General features: G+C 36.4%; 3 protein-coding genes across 8 annotated transcripts; 2 read left to right on the forward strand and 1 right to left on the reverse strand.

Moving 5' to 3' along the window:
* Positions 1–404: 404 nt before the first annotated feature.
* On the forward strand, positions 405–4869 carry LOC112032840 (leucine-rich repeat receptor-like protein kinase PEPR1). Its single transcript, XM_024065609.2, is given in 3 exon segments — positions 405–3410; positions 3413–4101; positions 4214–4869. Coding segments are annotated over 3 exon segments (3411 nt in total). The 5' UTR covers positions 405–1053; the 3' UTR covers positions 4579–4869.
* Positions 4870–5699: 830 nt separating this feature from the next.
* On the reverse strand, positions 5700–11255 carry LOC112032834 (uncharacterized). Its single transcript, XM_024065600.2, has 2 exons — positions 11050–11255; positions 5700–6026 (listed from the first exon to the last, which is right to left on the reverse strand). Exons 1-2 carry the CDS (start codon positions 11170–11172, stop codon positions 5931–5933), a joined length of 219 nt encoding a protein of 72 aa, XP_023921368.1. The 5' UTR covers positions 11173–11255; the 3' UTR covers positions 5700–5930.
* Positions 11256–11478: 223 nt separating this feature from the next.
* On the forward strand, positions 11479–16172 carry LOC112032838 (GRF1-interacting factor 2). 6 transcript variants are annotated; one of them, XM_065767823.1, is made up of 4 exons: positions 11479–11783; positions 13300–13409; positions 15376–15457; positions 15536–16172. In XM_065767823.1, exons 2-4 carry the CDS (start codon positions 13375–13377, stop codon positions 15947–15949), a joined length of 531 nt encoding a protein of 176 aa, XP_065623895.1. In that variant the 5' UTR covers positions 11479–11783; positions 13300–13374; the 3' UTR covers positions 15950–16172. The 6 variants fall into 6 exon arrangements, with proteins under 6 accessions (XP_065623895.1, XP_023921375.1, XP_065623894.1 ...); XM_024065607.2 differs by having other exon boundaries at positions 11480–11783; positions 13326–13409; XM_065767822.1 differs by having other exon boundaries at positions 11482–11783; positions 13300–13402.
* The last annotated feature ends 288 nt before the right edge of the window (positions 16173–16460 follow it).

Genomic DNA, 16460 nt, shown 5'->3' on the forward strand with positions numbered 1-16460 from the left:
TTGATAATAGTGGAAAGCAATAAATAAGGAGAAAGAGAAAGAGAGAGAGAATGCTAGTATTAATTAGGTAATAAGGTGTAAAACAATAATATTTAATGATGTTTTTTTAACCGTTAGATCTCTTAGAAATCTACGGTGTAAAAAAGGTGTAAGTTTATAAGAGTTACACTGGGTGTAACTTGAACCCATCTCTTGAAGGAATATAATAAAAAATTATAATGATTTAATAGTTTTATATAGTAAGGCATGCGAGTAAATTTATTTGAATTACATTTTTCATCTTTTTATTTTTCTTCTCAAACAAACAAATGAGTTTTTCATCTCTCTATTTTTCCATCCTTCCAACCAAACATATACGAGAGAAAACTAAATCTTTTTCATCCTCCCACTTTTCTATCTCTTCCTCATTTTCTATCTTCTCACTTTTCCACATCTCCATCCAAACAGACCCTAAGACTCCAACAAAGTACCACTAAAAGAACACGATTAAAGCTCGACCCATTTAATATTAAGCAAAAGATACCCAACAAGAACTTAACCCAGATAATACTTAGCTTGCTGACCTTGTAGTACAGGACCATCTAAGAATTTCCCGTTTTCATCATGTTCTCTCTGTTGCTTGCCAACCTGGCCCATCATAGAGACTTTTCTTTGAATCCAAGTGTGACATACTCAATATTCTGATATCCTTTTTTTAGCAATGTACTCAATGTTCTGATTTGAGTGCCACAGAATACGACCAACCTAATATGTTGTGCATGTTTCTTAAAGCCGCTGTCATTTTCCACCCACTCTCACTCACATAAAGCATCCCACACTTTCTTAAAAGTTGTGGAAACACATCAAATATTCCTCTCGGAAAAAAGAAAAAAAAAGAAAAAAAAAAAAGAAGGAAAACATTTAGCATTAGCAACACTTTAAAGACTTGATTCAGTACCCACAAATAGCAAATACAAGGAGTAGCAACCAAACCCCATGAGAAGAAAATTCATTAGCTCATCTACAGAATTACCATTTTCGTTTTATTCATCCACTATGTTTACAAATTGTACCATGTTGCTCTTTTCATACCATGTTCTATTCTCTCTTAGCTTCATGCTAGCTTTGTCCGTCTCATTAGCTCCATCAGCCATATACCTTCTCGAATTCCGTGACAGCCTTCCCAAACATTCTCAGAATCTCTTGCCATGGAACAAGATCAATTCACCTTCTTCACCTTGCAAATGGCCAGGAGTTTATTGCTACCACAACAATGGCTTTCAAGTCAAGGCCTTAAACCTCTCAGGCTTTGGACTTTCTGGTGTCTTAAACCATTCCATTTCCTATCTCTGCCTTCATAAAAATTTGCTCTCTCTTGACCTCAGTGGCAACAATTTTACTGGTGGCATCCCTCAGTTGCTTGGAAACTGTGGCCAACTGAATACTATTCTTCTCAATGACAATGGCTTCCAAGGACCAATCCCTCCTGAGATTTTCCAATCAAAGAGACTTTTACAGCTTGATTTGGGCTATAATTCTCTCTCTGGTAATATTCCTCCTGAGGTAAGCCTCTGCATCAACCTTGAATATATTGGATTGTACAAAAATTATTTGAATGGAAAGCCTCCATGTGAACTGTTCTATCTACCAAAAATGAAGCATCTTTATTTGAACTCAAACAACTTTACTGGATCTTTACCAGATTTTTCACCTTTATGTGCAATATCTAATCTTTGGATACATGAAAATGCATTTTCTGGATCTTTACCTCATTCTTTGAGCAACTGTCACAACCTCACTATGTTTATGGCATCCAATAACAAGTTTGGAGGTGTCATTCCCCCAGAGATCTTCAAGGGTCTTTTGCAACTTGAAGTTCTCTATCTTAATGAAAACAATATTGAAGGAGAAATACCAGAGACTTTGTGGGGTCTTGAAAGATTGCAAGAGCTTGTTCTTGCAAGCAACAAGCTAAATGGAACTTTATCTGAAAGAATTGCTCAATGCCAATGGCTAACAACTATTGCTCTCTCTGATAATAAGCTGGTGGGTCAGATTCCTCCTTCAATTGGAAACTTAAATCTTTTGAACAATTTGTTTCTCTTTGATAACATGCTTGATGGCTCATTACCTCCTCAGCTTGGAAACTGTTCTTCACTTGTTGAACTTAGGCTTCAAAATAACTTAATCAGAGGAACAATTCCTCCGGAAATTTGCAATCTTGAGAATCTTGAGGTCCTCCTTCTGTTCAATAATCATATCGAAGGCCATATTCCTCTACAGATTGGTAGAATAAGTAGTCTTGTGGAGTTGGCTCTGTATAACAATAGCTTGACTGGTAGAATCCCATCTGGAATTGTCCATTTGAAAAAGCTCACATTCCTGTCCTTAGCTCATAATAGTCTCATTGGAGAGGTGCCATACAAGCTTGGGAAGAACAACTCTCCTGGTCTAATTAAATTGGATTTAACTGGGAACAATCTATTTGGACCAATCCCTTCTAGTATATGTACTGGCAATCGTCTTTCGGTTTTGGCATTGGGAAACAACCAGTTTAATGGAAGTTTTCCAATTGGCATTGAAAAATGTTCATCTCTTAGGAGGGTGATTCTTAGTAACAATCTTTTACAAGGGAATATACAAGCTGATTTGAGTAAGAACTCTGGAATATCTTTCTTAGAAGTTCGAAATAACTTGCTTGTAGGAACAATACCTTCAGTATTAGGTTATTGGAGCAATTTAACAATGCTTGATCTTTCAGAAAATAGACTATCGGGCACCATACCTCCAGAGCTCAGTAAACTTGAGGATCTTCAATTCTTGAGACTTTCTTCCAATGGACTGGCTGGAAGTATCCCCTCTGAGTTGGGACATTGTAAAAGATTGATCAAACTGGACCTGAGCAAGAATTATCTTTCAGGAAGCATTCCTTTGGAGATCACCTCACTTACAAAACTGCAAAACCTTCACCTTGAAGAGAACAAATTCAATGGAGCTATTCCAGACTCTTTCTCTTCCCCACATAGTCTGTTTGAATTGCAACTTGGAAGCAACATGCTAGAAGGCACTATTCCTTGCAGTTTGGGTGAACTTCATCATTTCAGTTCAGTTCTCAATTTAAGCAACAATAGGCTCTCTGGTAGTATCCCAGCATGTCTTGGCAATCTAGACAAGTTACAGATTCTTGACCTATCAGGTAACAGTTTCTCTGGTGAGATACCAACTGAACTAAACAACATGATCTCCCTTACATTTGTGAACATATCATTCAATAACATCTCAGGAAAACTCCCTTCTACTTGGTTAAAATTGGTGGCTTCATATCCAGGATCTTTCCTTGGAAACACAGGACTTTGCTTGCCTGGTATTGAAGAGAAATATTGTGTTGAAGCTAGAAATATTCATAAAGGGGGAAAGTGTTGGCTGGTGTGATTATTGGTGTTGTAATCTCAGTGACACTAATTTGTGCTCTAATTTACATATTAATGGTTAGAGGCCTTGGGAAGAAACTTACTCCTGATCAATCTCTTCTTCATTATTGTCGATCAATGACCGAAGATTTACCTGATGATCTAAAATTTGAAGACATTCTGCATGCCACGGAAGGCTTGAGTGACAAATATGTGATTGGTAGAGGCAAACACGGGACTGTTTACCGCACAGAATCTGCAAACTCCAGAAAGCATTGGGCAGTCAAGAGAGTGGACTTGTCCAAGTCAAGCTTTAGACATGAACTGAGGACATTAAGCTTAATTAGGCACCGGAATGTGGTAAGAATGGCAGGGTATTGCATTAAATATGGATATGGCTACATTGTCACCAAGTACATGCCAGGAGGAACCCTTTTTGATGTACTACACCAGAGTGAACCCTGCTTGGCTTTAGACTGGGACACTAGATATCGAATTGCTTTCGGTATTGCACAAGGTCTTTCCTACCTTCACCATGATTGTGTGGCACAAATTATCCATAGAGATATCAAATCAGATAACATTCTAATGGATTCTGAATTGGAACCAAAGATCGGAGATTTTGGGATGGCAAAATTGGTTAATGATTCTGATTCAAGCTCCACAACCACAAGGTCTGTAATTGTAGGAACCTTAGGCTACATGGCACCAGGTTGGTCACAAATCAGTATAATGACTTATATTTTATTGTCAACATTGATACATTGATAATAGAAGCTAACATTCTATCTTCTTTGCCTCTGTGCTTTTCATTTACATTTTAGAGAATGCATACTCCACTCGGTTGACAGAGAAATGTGATGTATATAGCTATGGAGTCATTCTACTAGAGCTTCTTTGCAGAAAATTGCCAGTGGACCCTTGCTTTGAAGAAGGCCTAGATATTGTCTCCTGGACAAGGAAGAACCTGCAGGAAAATGATGAGTGCATTTGCTTCCTTGATGAGGAAATCAGTTACTGGGATGGAGATGAACAACAGAAGGCATTGAAGCTGTTAGACTTGGCGCTTGAGTGCACTGAACAAATGGCAGATAGAAGACCCTCCATGAGAGATGTAGTAGCATTCCTTATCAAGATGAACGATAAGCATGAAAGAACCATACATGATAGACAGAGTTCAAGGGTTTAGAATAGAATTTGATACAAAATCTTCTACAGCTTTCACGTTGCTTTTTATGTGAAGAAAATTATAATATAAAAAAAAAAAAAAAAAAAAAAAAAAAAAAAAAAGGAAAAAACAAAAGAGTGAATTCACTAATAAATTGTTCCTTTCTGCAGCGCACGCGAATCTGAGCTTCTTAAGATAGAAAGATAGCTTTGACACGCATCATGCACTCAGGCCTTTGCTCCTGAAATTTTCCATGGATTTGTATGATAACTTCCTTTATATATATAAAGTTGAAGGTTAAAGATTCCATCATTCACATATTCTATCATTTTCACTAGAAATCTACACAAACAAATTCACCATTAGCTTTCAAGAGTTATAAGATATTGAGGTGCACCCTCCCTTAAGCATGAACAAATTCGCCATCAGCTTTTAGGGTCATTTCCTACGTGACCATGCCTTTAACCCAAGAGATACATGCTAATAGCATACACCGTCAAAGAATGCAAATATAAGGTTGGTCCTTCAATACATGTCCAGCTTAATTTCCCCATAATCTAGAATGGCGGCGTACGCAATCCAGATACTACTACTTTATAACCGAAAAGCATGCAATCTGATACCACAATAGAGTGTAGAGAGACAACTTATTGTCACAACTTGATAAAGTGATGCAATGAGAGCGGTAGAAAGGAAATTACATTCATGTCAAAGCAATTGTCAACCACTCAGTCACTGCTTAAACAAGTTGTGACAAAATTTTCATCTTTAGAAGAACTGAGCACAATTAGCCCCCCAAGTGGATACATCATCTATACCCAAAACTGTGCATCAAATAGCATTTAAGGAAGCCACACTTTTTTTTGAGAAGCATTTGACATCGCTACATGATTAAACTCCAGATATTTACAGATTATTTGCAAGGATTCATAAAATCAGGCTGCTGAATATTTCTACATCTTATTTATATATTGCCATTCTCAGGGATGTCTTGCTCATTCAGATGCAGTAATTAACTTCATAGTGCAATTTCGTTATCATTAAACAACTCCTCAACCACAAATAAAATAACTAATGGAGATGGTGCATCACTTCTTGCAGAAACATGCTGAGAACAAAAGCTACAACAAACACAATTTGAATGCCATGAACATCACGATTCAAATTCAGCAGAAGTTTTCATCCAATAAAAACACAAGAACTCAAGTTTTTAATTAGATCGAGTATGCCAAAAGACAAGTAATTATTCCTCAAGAATGGGAGAGGAGAAAAAGGGGGTGGTGGGATGTTAACTACTCTGCAACCATTTGCATACTAAGAAAAATAATGCTGGGAGCCATAACATCAAACTGCAAAAGCGGGCCTCAAAACACCTATTCTGTTGCCTCCACGCTTTGTGAAGATTCATTTTCTTTCAACTTTTCCAATGCTGAAATCCGTCTATCCAGTGACTCAGTGAGGCCTTTCACCTGAAGAGAGAGAGAGAGAGAGAGAGAGAGAGAGAGTCATAATTAAGGATCATACAAATATGTTCTCAGAGAAGAGCAAAAGACAAGTGAACAAAGGCCATTTTTATTCAAGCCACCCAATGAAATGCCTAAAATAAATTTCAGTATAGTTCATATAGCCAAAAAAAATACAAGAGACCTTACTGCTATGTTTTCTCAGAGAAAAGCAAAAGACAAAAGAACAAAGGTCATTTTTATTCAGGCCACCCATTGAAATGCCTAAGGGCCTGTTTGGTAAGCGATTCCAAACGACAGTTTTCAGTGTTTAAACACTGAAAATTGTGGAGCCAAAAAAAAAAAAAAAAACACGTTTGGTAAGAGTGTTTATTTTGGAGTGTTTGAGTCACAATTCTCAATTTAGGGTGTTTAAACACTGTATTTAGATAACTCATCCATAACAGTTTTTAGTTTTCAAGTAACATTGTTCATTGGCATTTTTATAAATATTTAGAAAAGTGTGGGACCCACAAACTGACTTGATTTCGACTTTAACGCAAACGTCTCTCTCTAACAAACTCATACTCACATCTCTTTCTCTCTCTTCACTCAGACCCCTCTCTCTCTTTCTCTTCAATTGGCTCCCTCTCTCTCAACAGTCCTGGGCTTTGCCTTCATGCAAAACTGTCGAATAAGGGTCATTGGCAATGACCACAACCGTGCCACTGCTAGCCAAGATCCTTAAGCATTGGACAAGGAAGCGTAAATTTTGGGGCTATGGTTGAAATTTCTTTGGGTCTCTGATCTAACATGTGTCATTGATTTTTTTTTTTTTTTTTTTTTTTTTTTTTGGTGGGGCTATGGTTGAAGTTTCTCTTGTTTTGCTGCTGCTGTGTTTTGGCCTTGTGGGTTGTGTTAATTTGATATGTGGTATATAGTTGTGGGTTGCCTTGTAGTTTGGATTGTTTTTGGAAGATCAGAGAGGGATATGGGATGAGCTAGACAAAGAGGAAGCAGAGAAAGAAAGGAGAGAGATGGAGGAGCTGCTGTCTTGTCTTTGAGTGGAATAAATAAATAGTTACTTTACAATTCATGTCAGAAAGTACTTACATTTTCTTAAAAATACATAAACATACCAAACACCCAATTATATTTTTTTCATTTTTGAAAAGACATTATTATAAATATAGTACCAAACACATTTTTTGCATTATGAGTACTATAAATACGTGTTTTCACAACACTATTTAAAACACAATTTTTTTTTTTTTTTTTGATAAGTAAGAATGTTATATATACGAATGACTACTCTATGCATGAAGAACATAGAGCAAACCCAGAAAATACAAGAAGGAAAAAAAAAAGAAAAAACAAAAAAGAAAACCAAACCACATATTAATTACAAAGAGAAAGAGAGCTAAGGAAAGAAGGGAGGGAATCACTAGTCGTGAATCACTATTTAAACCACAATTTTCACATCATTTTGAACAACAATACTCAAACACCTCTACCAAACAGCCCCTAAATAAATTTCAGTATGGTTCATATAGCCTGAAAATACAAGAGACCTTACTGACCTAAAATGGAAACAATCCCTCTTTGTACCACATGCTTTAGGCCGTGACAGAAGATGCAAAATGAACCTATCTAATGCACAATTTTATTTTTATTTTTTTCATTTTTTACTCCAAATACAATCTTACTCAAAATCATAATAAACCAAAAAAAAAGAAAAAAAAAAGAAAAAGAAAAAAAGGACATCCAATACAGTTTCATATGAAGACTAATAAATTTTGGCAGTTTGTCATTATATTGCAGAGCCTCTTTCAGTAATCTACTCCTGTTTTGTTTTTCCAGAAGTAATTGGATTCTTACAGGTTACATTGCTGCATACATGCATGTCTCCATATATGCATTCAATGGTTTAGTGTCATAGGCACTGGCTTGCTTTGATGAATCATTTCAGTCACATCATATTAAAAGCACAGTCATGCATTGCCTAATCACATTAGCACCAAATTTGAATTTGGAAATGCTTTCTAATGGCTTTACACAACCTGGAAACACAGGTAGTTCAGGTGGAGTACATGAAATTTGTTAATAAAAAGTAAGCACTTCCATAGTCCAAGGATGAACATAGGTATAGGGTTGAAAACATATCAGGAACATGGCTTAAAAATACCAGTTAAATCCCATTGCATCTCTCAGTTTTAGTGAGCCTCTTGGTGTACTCATTTACTACTACCGACATGGCTTGGTTTTAATTGCCCCAAATCCCTACTTTTCCAAGCCAATGAGGTCTAACTCAAATTGCACCTCGTTCCCCAGTAAAAGCAAGGTGTAAGGTGAGGACATGAGTTCAAAATCCACTGAGTGCACGTGGAATCCACCAATTAAAAATCCATAATTTTACAAATCCATACTATTCAATCCAAAATGGTGTTTTATCATGCACCAGAGGAAGATCCCCGACCTAACCCAAGTCCAAAATCCGATTCCATTGGTTGATTGTGCAGCGTGCACCACAAAACCAATGCCATAAACACCTAAAGAAATTCTAAACCCCAAACTCAACCAAACAAAAGCAACTCACTGTACAGCTCATAAGAACTCATAAACACGAAGATCAAACCAAAATGGTAAGAATTTTACGCAGTTATCAGAATCCACACCACACATTCGCCTTTACTGAACCATGACAAGCAAACATTCACCACCTCCAATACTTCTACCAAATTAAACAAACATGAAATACACACAACTTCTCCCATATACTTCTAGTTTCACAAAAAGGCAAAAAGCCCACAAATAAACTAACAAAGCCTATCTGGAAGCAAGCCAAAATGTTTGTTATCTCAAACTCTCAACAACCATTCTCCTCCAAAACCCCAGCTATCTAGTCTATCTAGCTTGCTTCAAAATAAAGCATACCATTTATCCACACATTCATACAACTTTTTACATATAAGAACTTGCTAAGCATCAAGCATAGTCTCCTATTATTTGCAAATTCATGATTTATCAATCAACTAATTATCAACCTAGTTTCTAGCTTCACTTCTTGATATATATTTCTATTCTTCCCAAATGTTACTACTCTATGCATGAAGAACATAGAGCAAACCCAGAAAATACAAGAAGGAAAAAAAAAAGAAAAAACAAAAAAGAAAACCAAACCACATATTAATTACAAAGAGAAAGAGAGCTAAGGAAAGAAGGGAGGGAATCACTAGTCGTGAATCACTATTTAAACCACAATTTTCACATCATTTTGAACAACAATACTCAAACACCTCTACCAAACAGCCCCTAAATAAATTTCAGTATGGTTCATATAGCCTGAAAATACAAGAGACCTTACTGACCTAAAATGGAAACAATCCCTCTTTGTACCACATGCTTTAGGCCGTGACAGAAGATGCAAAATGAACCTATCTAATGCACAATTTTATTTTTATTTTTTTCATTTTTTACTCCAAATACAATCTTACTCAAAATCATAATAAACCAAAAAAAAAGAAAAAAAAAAGAAAAAGAAAAAAAGGACATCCAATACAGTTTCATATGAAGACTAATAAATTTTGGCAGTTTGTCATTATATTGCAGAGCCTCTTTCAGTAATCTACTCCTGTTTTGTTTTTCCAGAAGTAATTGGATTCTTACAGGTTACATTGCTGCATACATGCATGTCTCCATATATGCATTCAATGGTTTAGTGTCATAGGCACTGGCTTGCTTTGATGAATCATTTCAGTCACATCATATTAAAAGCACAGTCATGCATTGCCTAATCACATTAGCACCAAATTTGAATTTGGAAATGCTTTCTAATGGCTTTACACAACCTGGAAACACAGGTAGTTCAGGTGGAGTACATGAAATTTGTTAATAAAAAGTAAGCACTTCCATAGTCCAAGGATGAACATAGGTATAGGGTTGAAAACATATCAGGAACATGGCTTAAAAATACCAGTTAAATCCCATTGCATCTCTCAGTTTTAGTGAGCCTCTTGGTGTACTCATTTACTACTACCGACATGGCTTGGTTTTAATTGCCCCAAATCCCTACTTTTCCAAGCCAATGAGGTCTAACTCAAATTGCACCTCGTTCCCCAGTAAAAGCAAGGTGTAAGGTGAGGACATGAGTTCAAAATCCACTGAGTGCACGTGGAATCCACCAATTAAAAATCCATAATTTTACAAATCCATACTATTCAATCCAAAATGGTGTTTTATCATGCACCAGAGGAAGATCCCCGACCTAACCCAAGTCCAAAATCCGATTCCATTGGTTGATTGTGCAGCGTGCACCACAAAACCAATGCCATAAACACCTAAAGAAATTCTAAACCCCAAACTCAACCAAACAAAAGCAACTCACTGTACAGCTCATAAGAACTCATAAACACGAAGATCAAACCAAAATGGTAAGAATTTTACGCAGTTATCAGAATCCACACCACACATTCGCCTTTACTGAACCATGACAAGCAAACATTCACCACCTCCAATACTTCTACCAAATTAAACAAACATGAAATACACACAACTTCTCCCATATACTTCTAGTTTCACAAAAAGGCAAAAAGCCCACAAATAAACTAACAAAGCCTATCTGGAAGCAAGCCAAAATGTTTGTTATCTCAAACTCTCAACAACCATTCTCCTCCAAAACCCCAGCTATCTAGTCTATCTAGCTTGCTTCAAAATAAAGCATACCATTTATCCACACATTCATACAACTTTTTACATATAAGAACTTGCTAAGCATCAAGCATAGTCTCCTATTATTTGCAAATTCATGATTTATCAATCAACTAATTATCAACCTAGTTTCTAGCTTCACTTCTTGATATATATTTCTATTCTTCCCAAATGTTAGAATTCCCATAATCCACGAAATGGGTTTTTTGAAATACTACAAAATAAGTAATAATTCTTAAAACCCACATTCAAAAATCGAAAATTTCATTCATACAAGCAAAATTCAACGATACCCACCAACAAATATCAAAAAAGTTTTAATCTTTTGGGGTTTTGCTTATACCTGTTGGGAAATAGAGTCATGGGCAACCTTGTAATCATTGTGAAGAATGTAAAGCCCCAGAAACGACGCCACTGCAGCTCCTGTGAAGAACGATGCCAATCTCACTCGAAGAACAAAACCCATTTTTTCTTTTTTCTTTTTATTCTCTCTCTCTCTCTCTCTCTCTCTCTCTCTCTCAGTTTCTGACCTGATTGTTATAAAAAAAAAAAAAAAGGGTAATAGCACTCTTAAGTCGTACCAACCAAAACGACAGCACAACAGGTTTTTAGTCTTATATAGTACAGTACATACTATATAATTATAGAGTCACTAAAACGACACCGTGTGTTAAAAGGGAGGGTGTGTTTGTTTGTCAACTTGTCTTGGAAGTAGTAAATATTGCCTTGGCAACACTGTTTGTTGGGGCAATAGCCTATAGGCTATAGCTATTGTCAGAGGCAGGAGAGTTTTAATAAATAAAATAGTAGTAGAGTACGGCGACTATGTAGTGGTATATACTATATAGTACTAAGAAGTATTCTACAATACAAACGGTTTCACCTGTGGGCTCTGGGTGTGCGTGAGGGTCCCATTGAAGAAAACAAGGTCTAGGGTTGGTTTTTTGTTTTTTTTTTTTTTTGGGTAGTCAGAGATTATAGAGGACAGAAATGCAGCAGCAATCACCAGATATGTTGAATAATGGTGCACCTTCAATTCCTGCAAATACTAATATCACCACTGAGCAGATTCAGAAGGTACACTTTTTGTTTTTCAATGTCTTTATGTATGTGTTATATGTGTGCATGTATGTAAGATATGCAATATGATACAAATTGTGTCAGAACCCAGTTAGCTATGTGTTGACATCTTATAAGTCCTATTGATTTTTCTTGATGGGTATTAATGGTAGGTAATCTCTTTTTTCTTTTTCTTTTACTTTTTTTTTTTTGGGGGGGGGGGGGGGGGGGGAGGGGGGGGGGGGGGTTGTTGAGGTGTTAATGCAAGAAACATGAAAATGATCCTGAGCTGTTTGATATATTGATTGTATAAAATCCACTTCTTTCCTAGAGGTTTTGGACACAGTCTTGTCTCACATGCAGCGCCCTGGACCATGTGCTTTTATTCAATTGCATAGCTTTGATGAGAAAGGTAATTGTGAGGTGGTCTGTATTTAATTGACCTAGGACCATATGGTTGTGGTTTTCTGGTCCATAATGTAGGCGCACAGAAAGTGACCCTATAAAGCTTGTTTGGGTGGGTGGGTATTGCATCCGAGCACAAGTAACAAAACTAAGCTCAATGTTAATTTTCTCCAAACTGGGAACTGCAAGCTCCTTAATATATATTCTGATGGGCGGCTTAGTTAATCATACTAAAAGCAGCAATTGTTGCCAAGAAATGCAGGTGTTTAGGCATTCATCATAGAGCAATTTGTGTCTCAATCTGATTTTTCAAGTGGGCTTGCATATAACATATGTACTTATATACTTCCTGTTAATGTTTTTATATGCATGAATTTTCAATCAAATGCGGTATCCACATGTAATACCCCAAATTATGTGGATTGGATTGGATACAAGTGTGTTGAGTCTTACATCTTACCAGGCCAAAGTGAGGTATATAAGTGATTCTTCAACTGCAATTTGACTTGTCATTTTGGGTATAGAACAAATATGGATAACACTTCAACATCTCATTACAAATAATATCAGAGCTAACTTGGTAACACCATGTGGCTCAAGGGTGCTACAACACAATGTGGGACCTGACGATGATGTCAAGAATTTAAGTAGGGTGATTGTGATTCCTTAGATTATGTGGTTGATTTGATAAGAGTGTGTTGTGTCAGAGTGTGTTGAGTCCCACATTTGGCATTTACTAGGTTGAACTGGACTATTAAATGATTACAAGAAAACTCAATTGTAACTTAACCCGTCATTTTAGGGTATAACATAGATGTAGCTAGCACTTCCTCCTTATTACTCCATTAGTGGTGGATTTTCATATGTTAGCATGTTTTGAAGACTGCCCTCCCTGTTTCTTTCCTTATTGCTGGTATCTGATTAATGGTTTTGTCTATAACAAGCTCAAATTTTCTAAATTTTCTCATATCATTTAGAATTGGATCTTAAAGAAGTCTGGACAGAAATGTTTTGGTGCAAGTTCAATTTGTTGCAACTGAAAAATTCTTTGATGGCATGATATCTTAGTAGAAATTTTCACTTTGCCTTACATTGAACAAGGAACTCCCTTTTACTCACTCATTTATAGATTTTGATCTCTTATGCTTGGTGCAGTACTTGGACGAGAATAGAGACTTGATTTTGGCAATAATGGAAAATCAAAATGTGGGAAAACTTGCCGAGTGTGCCCAGTAAGTGGTAAAATAACTGGGATATTTTTCTTTTGCTTCTTTCCAATATTCCACTTAATGGTAGCTTCCATATTGTTTTCAAATTTTTATTGTGAGCTGATTGTTTCAGGCTAAATTTGAATCCCTTAATAAGCATAGGCTCTTTTTTTTTCTCTTTTTTTTCTCTTTTTTCCTTTTGGTTGGCCAAATTGTGTCCCATAACTTTTTTGACTTTCCATACGCTCCTTTGGGGCTAAGGAAAAGAAGATCTATCATGTACTGTTTGGAAGCAGCATCTCACTTCTGCACCTCAGTTACTGTGTATTTGCTGAGTCTTAAACCATTAGGTTTCTTTAAAGTTTGAAAAACAAAATAAGAATCTGACACCTACTAAAGACCCAAAAACCAAATAAGAACATGCATATTTGGATATATTACCTTCTTATCATTTAAAGTTTGAAACAAGCTTAAGCCAGAGCTCCCTTCTGCAGAAAATTTTGATATTGTTAGTACTAGCATACATGTGTCACTGACATTCATACCAACTTGAATATGTAAACTTGGCCAATACATGTCATAACTTACTTATGAATCTTCAATGAGGAGCAAAATTATTTGGGAAAAGACCAAAGTATGAGAACAATCATAGAGAATTGTTTGGCCACTTATCAAAAAAATTTAACCAAGGAATAAATTTTCTCATACTTGATGGGCTCTATAATTATGTTATGTGGGGGTTTCAGATGAAATGGACTCAACTAGCTTATCAGATGTTTGAACTACTACTGGAGAAACAAGCAGGATTCTTCTTATATAAGACTTGACTATTGAACTTTCTTTTTTCTCCCATTTCTTATGGTTGAACAGGTTGGAGATTTTTTGGTGTACTTTGATATACTAATGATGTTGTTTTCAGCTTACAAATTCATTGCTGATGTAAATGCTCACTCAAAACTATAAAGAGAGGTCCTAAAATGAAATGTTTTAGTATAAGAAATTGTATTGCATGCAGTTCAAGAAAGCTAGAAATAACAAGGGATTAGTAAATATTCAGGGACAAAAGATGCTTAAGGCTAACTCTTGTATAGCTTATGCATGGATAAAAAATTTTGCTATTACTTCAAATACTGTTTTACAATCATGAAACTGCATGGCCATAAAATGAAGGTTGAACCTAGTTGTTAAAATGGATAAGTGGTGGGATGAGAAAGGGTGAATGAATGCATTTCAAATATATATATATAAAGGAATGAATGCATTTGTTCAACATTAGATGTACCACTAATTTAACACTAGATGTGAAAGGAGGATGAGACAGTTCAATTGTTGAACAAAGACCATTTTCTTTTCAGTCAAAGGTGCTGCTAGTACAAGGGCAAGAGACCCAAGTTTGGCAACTAATGACCTATTCAATGTGGCCATAAATTTAGTTGCATGGTCAAAAGAACTTCTGTGTTCAAGGTTACTAAGATACAGTTTTGTTGGGTTTTAAGCCTATTTTTGTCTAGAGCTGTCTATATCAACACAAATCTCTGTAGATATGATATTTGCATGGTAACTCATGGAAATATTGAAATTTGAGTGCAATATATCTTCTTGTATTTGCACAAGTTTCACCATCTTTTGTGTTTCCTACTTGGTCAGTGCTTCAAAATCTAAACAGAGACATAGAATATATGATGTCTTAAGTTCCCATCAACTTCACCATTAGTATTCATAGTATTAATATCAATGGACGTCTAGAAATTATACAACATTTAATACATCTCAATTTAAGTTGTATGCAAAATTATCAGGAGATTCAGGATCAGAATAGTGTTTAAAGGTGCATGATTTGTTTGTTTTGTTTGAATCTCAAGTCAAAACTAAGGTGCTTCAATCATTATTTTTTTTAGGATAATATATGTTGGCTTATGTTCCTGGGATCATCATCTTCAGCATAGCTATGCATTGTGAACCTGTCTAACCATCATCTGACATTTTAAATGATTTAGGTATCAAGCCCGGCTTCAGGATAACTTAACATATCTAGCTAAAATCGCTGATTCCCATCCACAGCCACCAGTGCCTTCTCAGGTAAATCATACATCCCCTTCCAAAACATACCATTGGATAAGTATTTTTTTTGTGCTTATCATTTTAAAATATTTGCAGATGCCCTCACAATCCACAGGGCAACAAGGGCTTTTCATGCAGCATCCCCAGGCAACAATGTCTCAGCAGCAACCAGGTCTTTTCACCCCGAAGTTGCCTTTCCAGTTGAATGATCAGCATCAGCATCAGCGTCAGCAGCAACAACAATCACACTACCTCCAGCAACAGCAACAGCAACAACACTACCTCCAGCAACAGCAACAACAACAACACTACCTCCAGCAACAGCAACAGCAACAGCAACAGCAATTCTTCCAAGGGCAGATGGGTCTGAGACCAGGGGGAATGTATCAGGCCATGCAGGGAAGCAATTTGTTTGGTATGCAGGGAAGCAAACAAGATATCTCAGAGGCTGGTGCTGGAGATTTTCTCGGAAAGTTAGCTTCCAGACGTGATGAAGGCACAGATTCGTAAGCAAGACGGATCTGTTCATTTACAGTTTTTCGTTTTCTCTGCATTTACCCGCTTTGGGCTGCTACACTAGCCATCCCAGTACATGTGCCGAAGTCTTTTCCTCTCAACACTCAAGAAGTGGTTGAAGTATGTTGCACAATCATGCTTTTGGCGTAATCTTGTTTGTCAATTACAAATTTGGGGCAAAGCGTTTTCATTTATAGATGACAAACTTTTTATTTTTTGCCTTCATCTACTTTAGTTTTTACAGCAAGGTACATTGCCAATGCAAGTGTCTATATTCAATTTAGAGTTAATTGAATGTTTCATAATGAAGGAGAGAGAGAGAGAGCAGATACAATAGACGCGCAGTCTACTTCAAGATTGCAATTCATTTGGATGCGTGGGAAGATTCATGGATCCTCCACTGTCAAACAAACCGGGTGTCTGATAAGATCAATAAAAATACAGAACTCCTTTAGGTGGGATAGATTAATCATTAAAGGTTTTTGAAACTTTTGACAATACCTCA

Source organism: Quercus suber, unplaced genomic scaffold (assembly GCF_002906115.3).
Source record: "Quercus suber isolate HL8 unplaced genomic scaffold, Cork oak 2.0 scaffold_851, whole genome shotgun sequence".
NCBI classification, from domain to species: Eukaryota; Viridiplantae; Streptophyta; class Magnoliopsida; order Fagales; family Fagaceae; genus Quercus; species Quercus suber.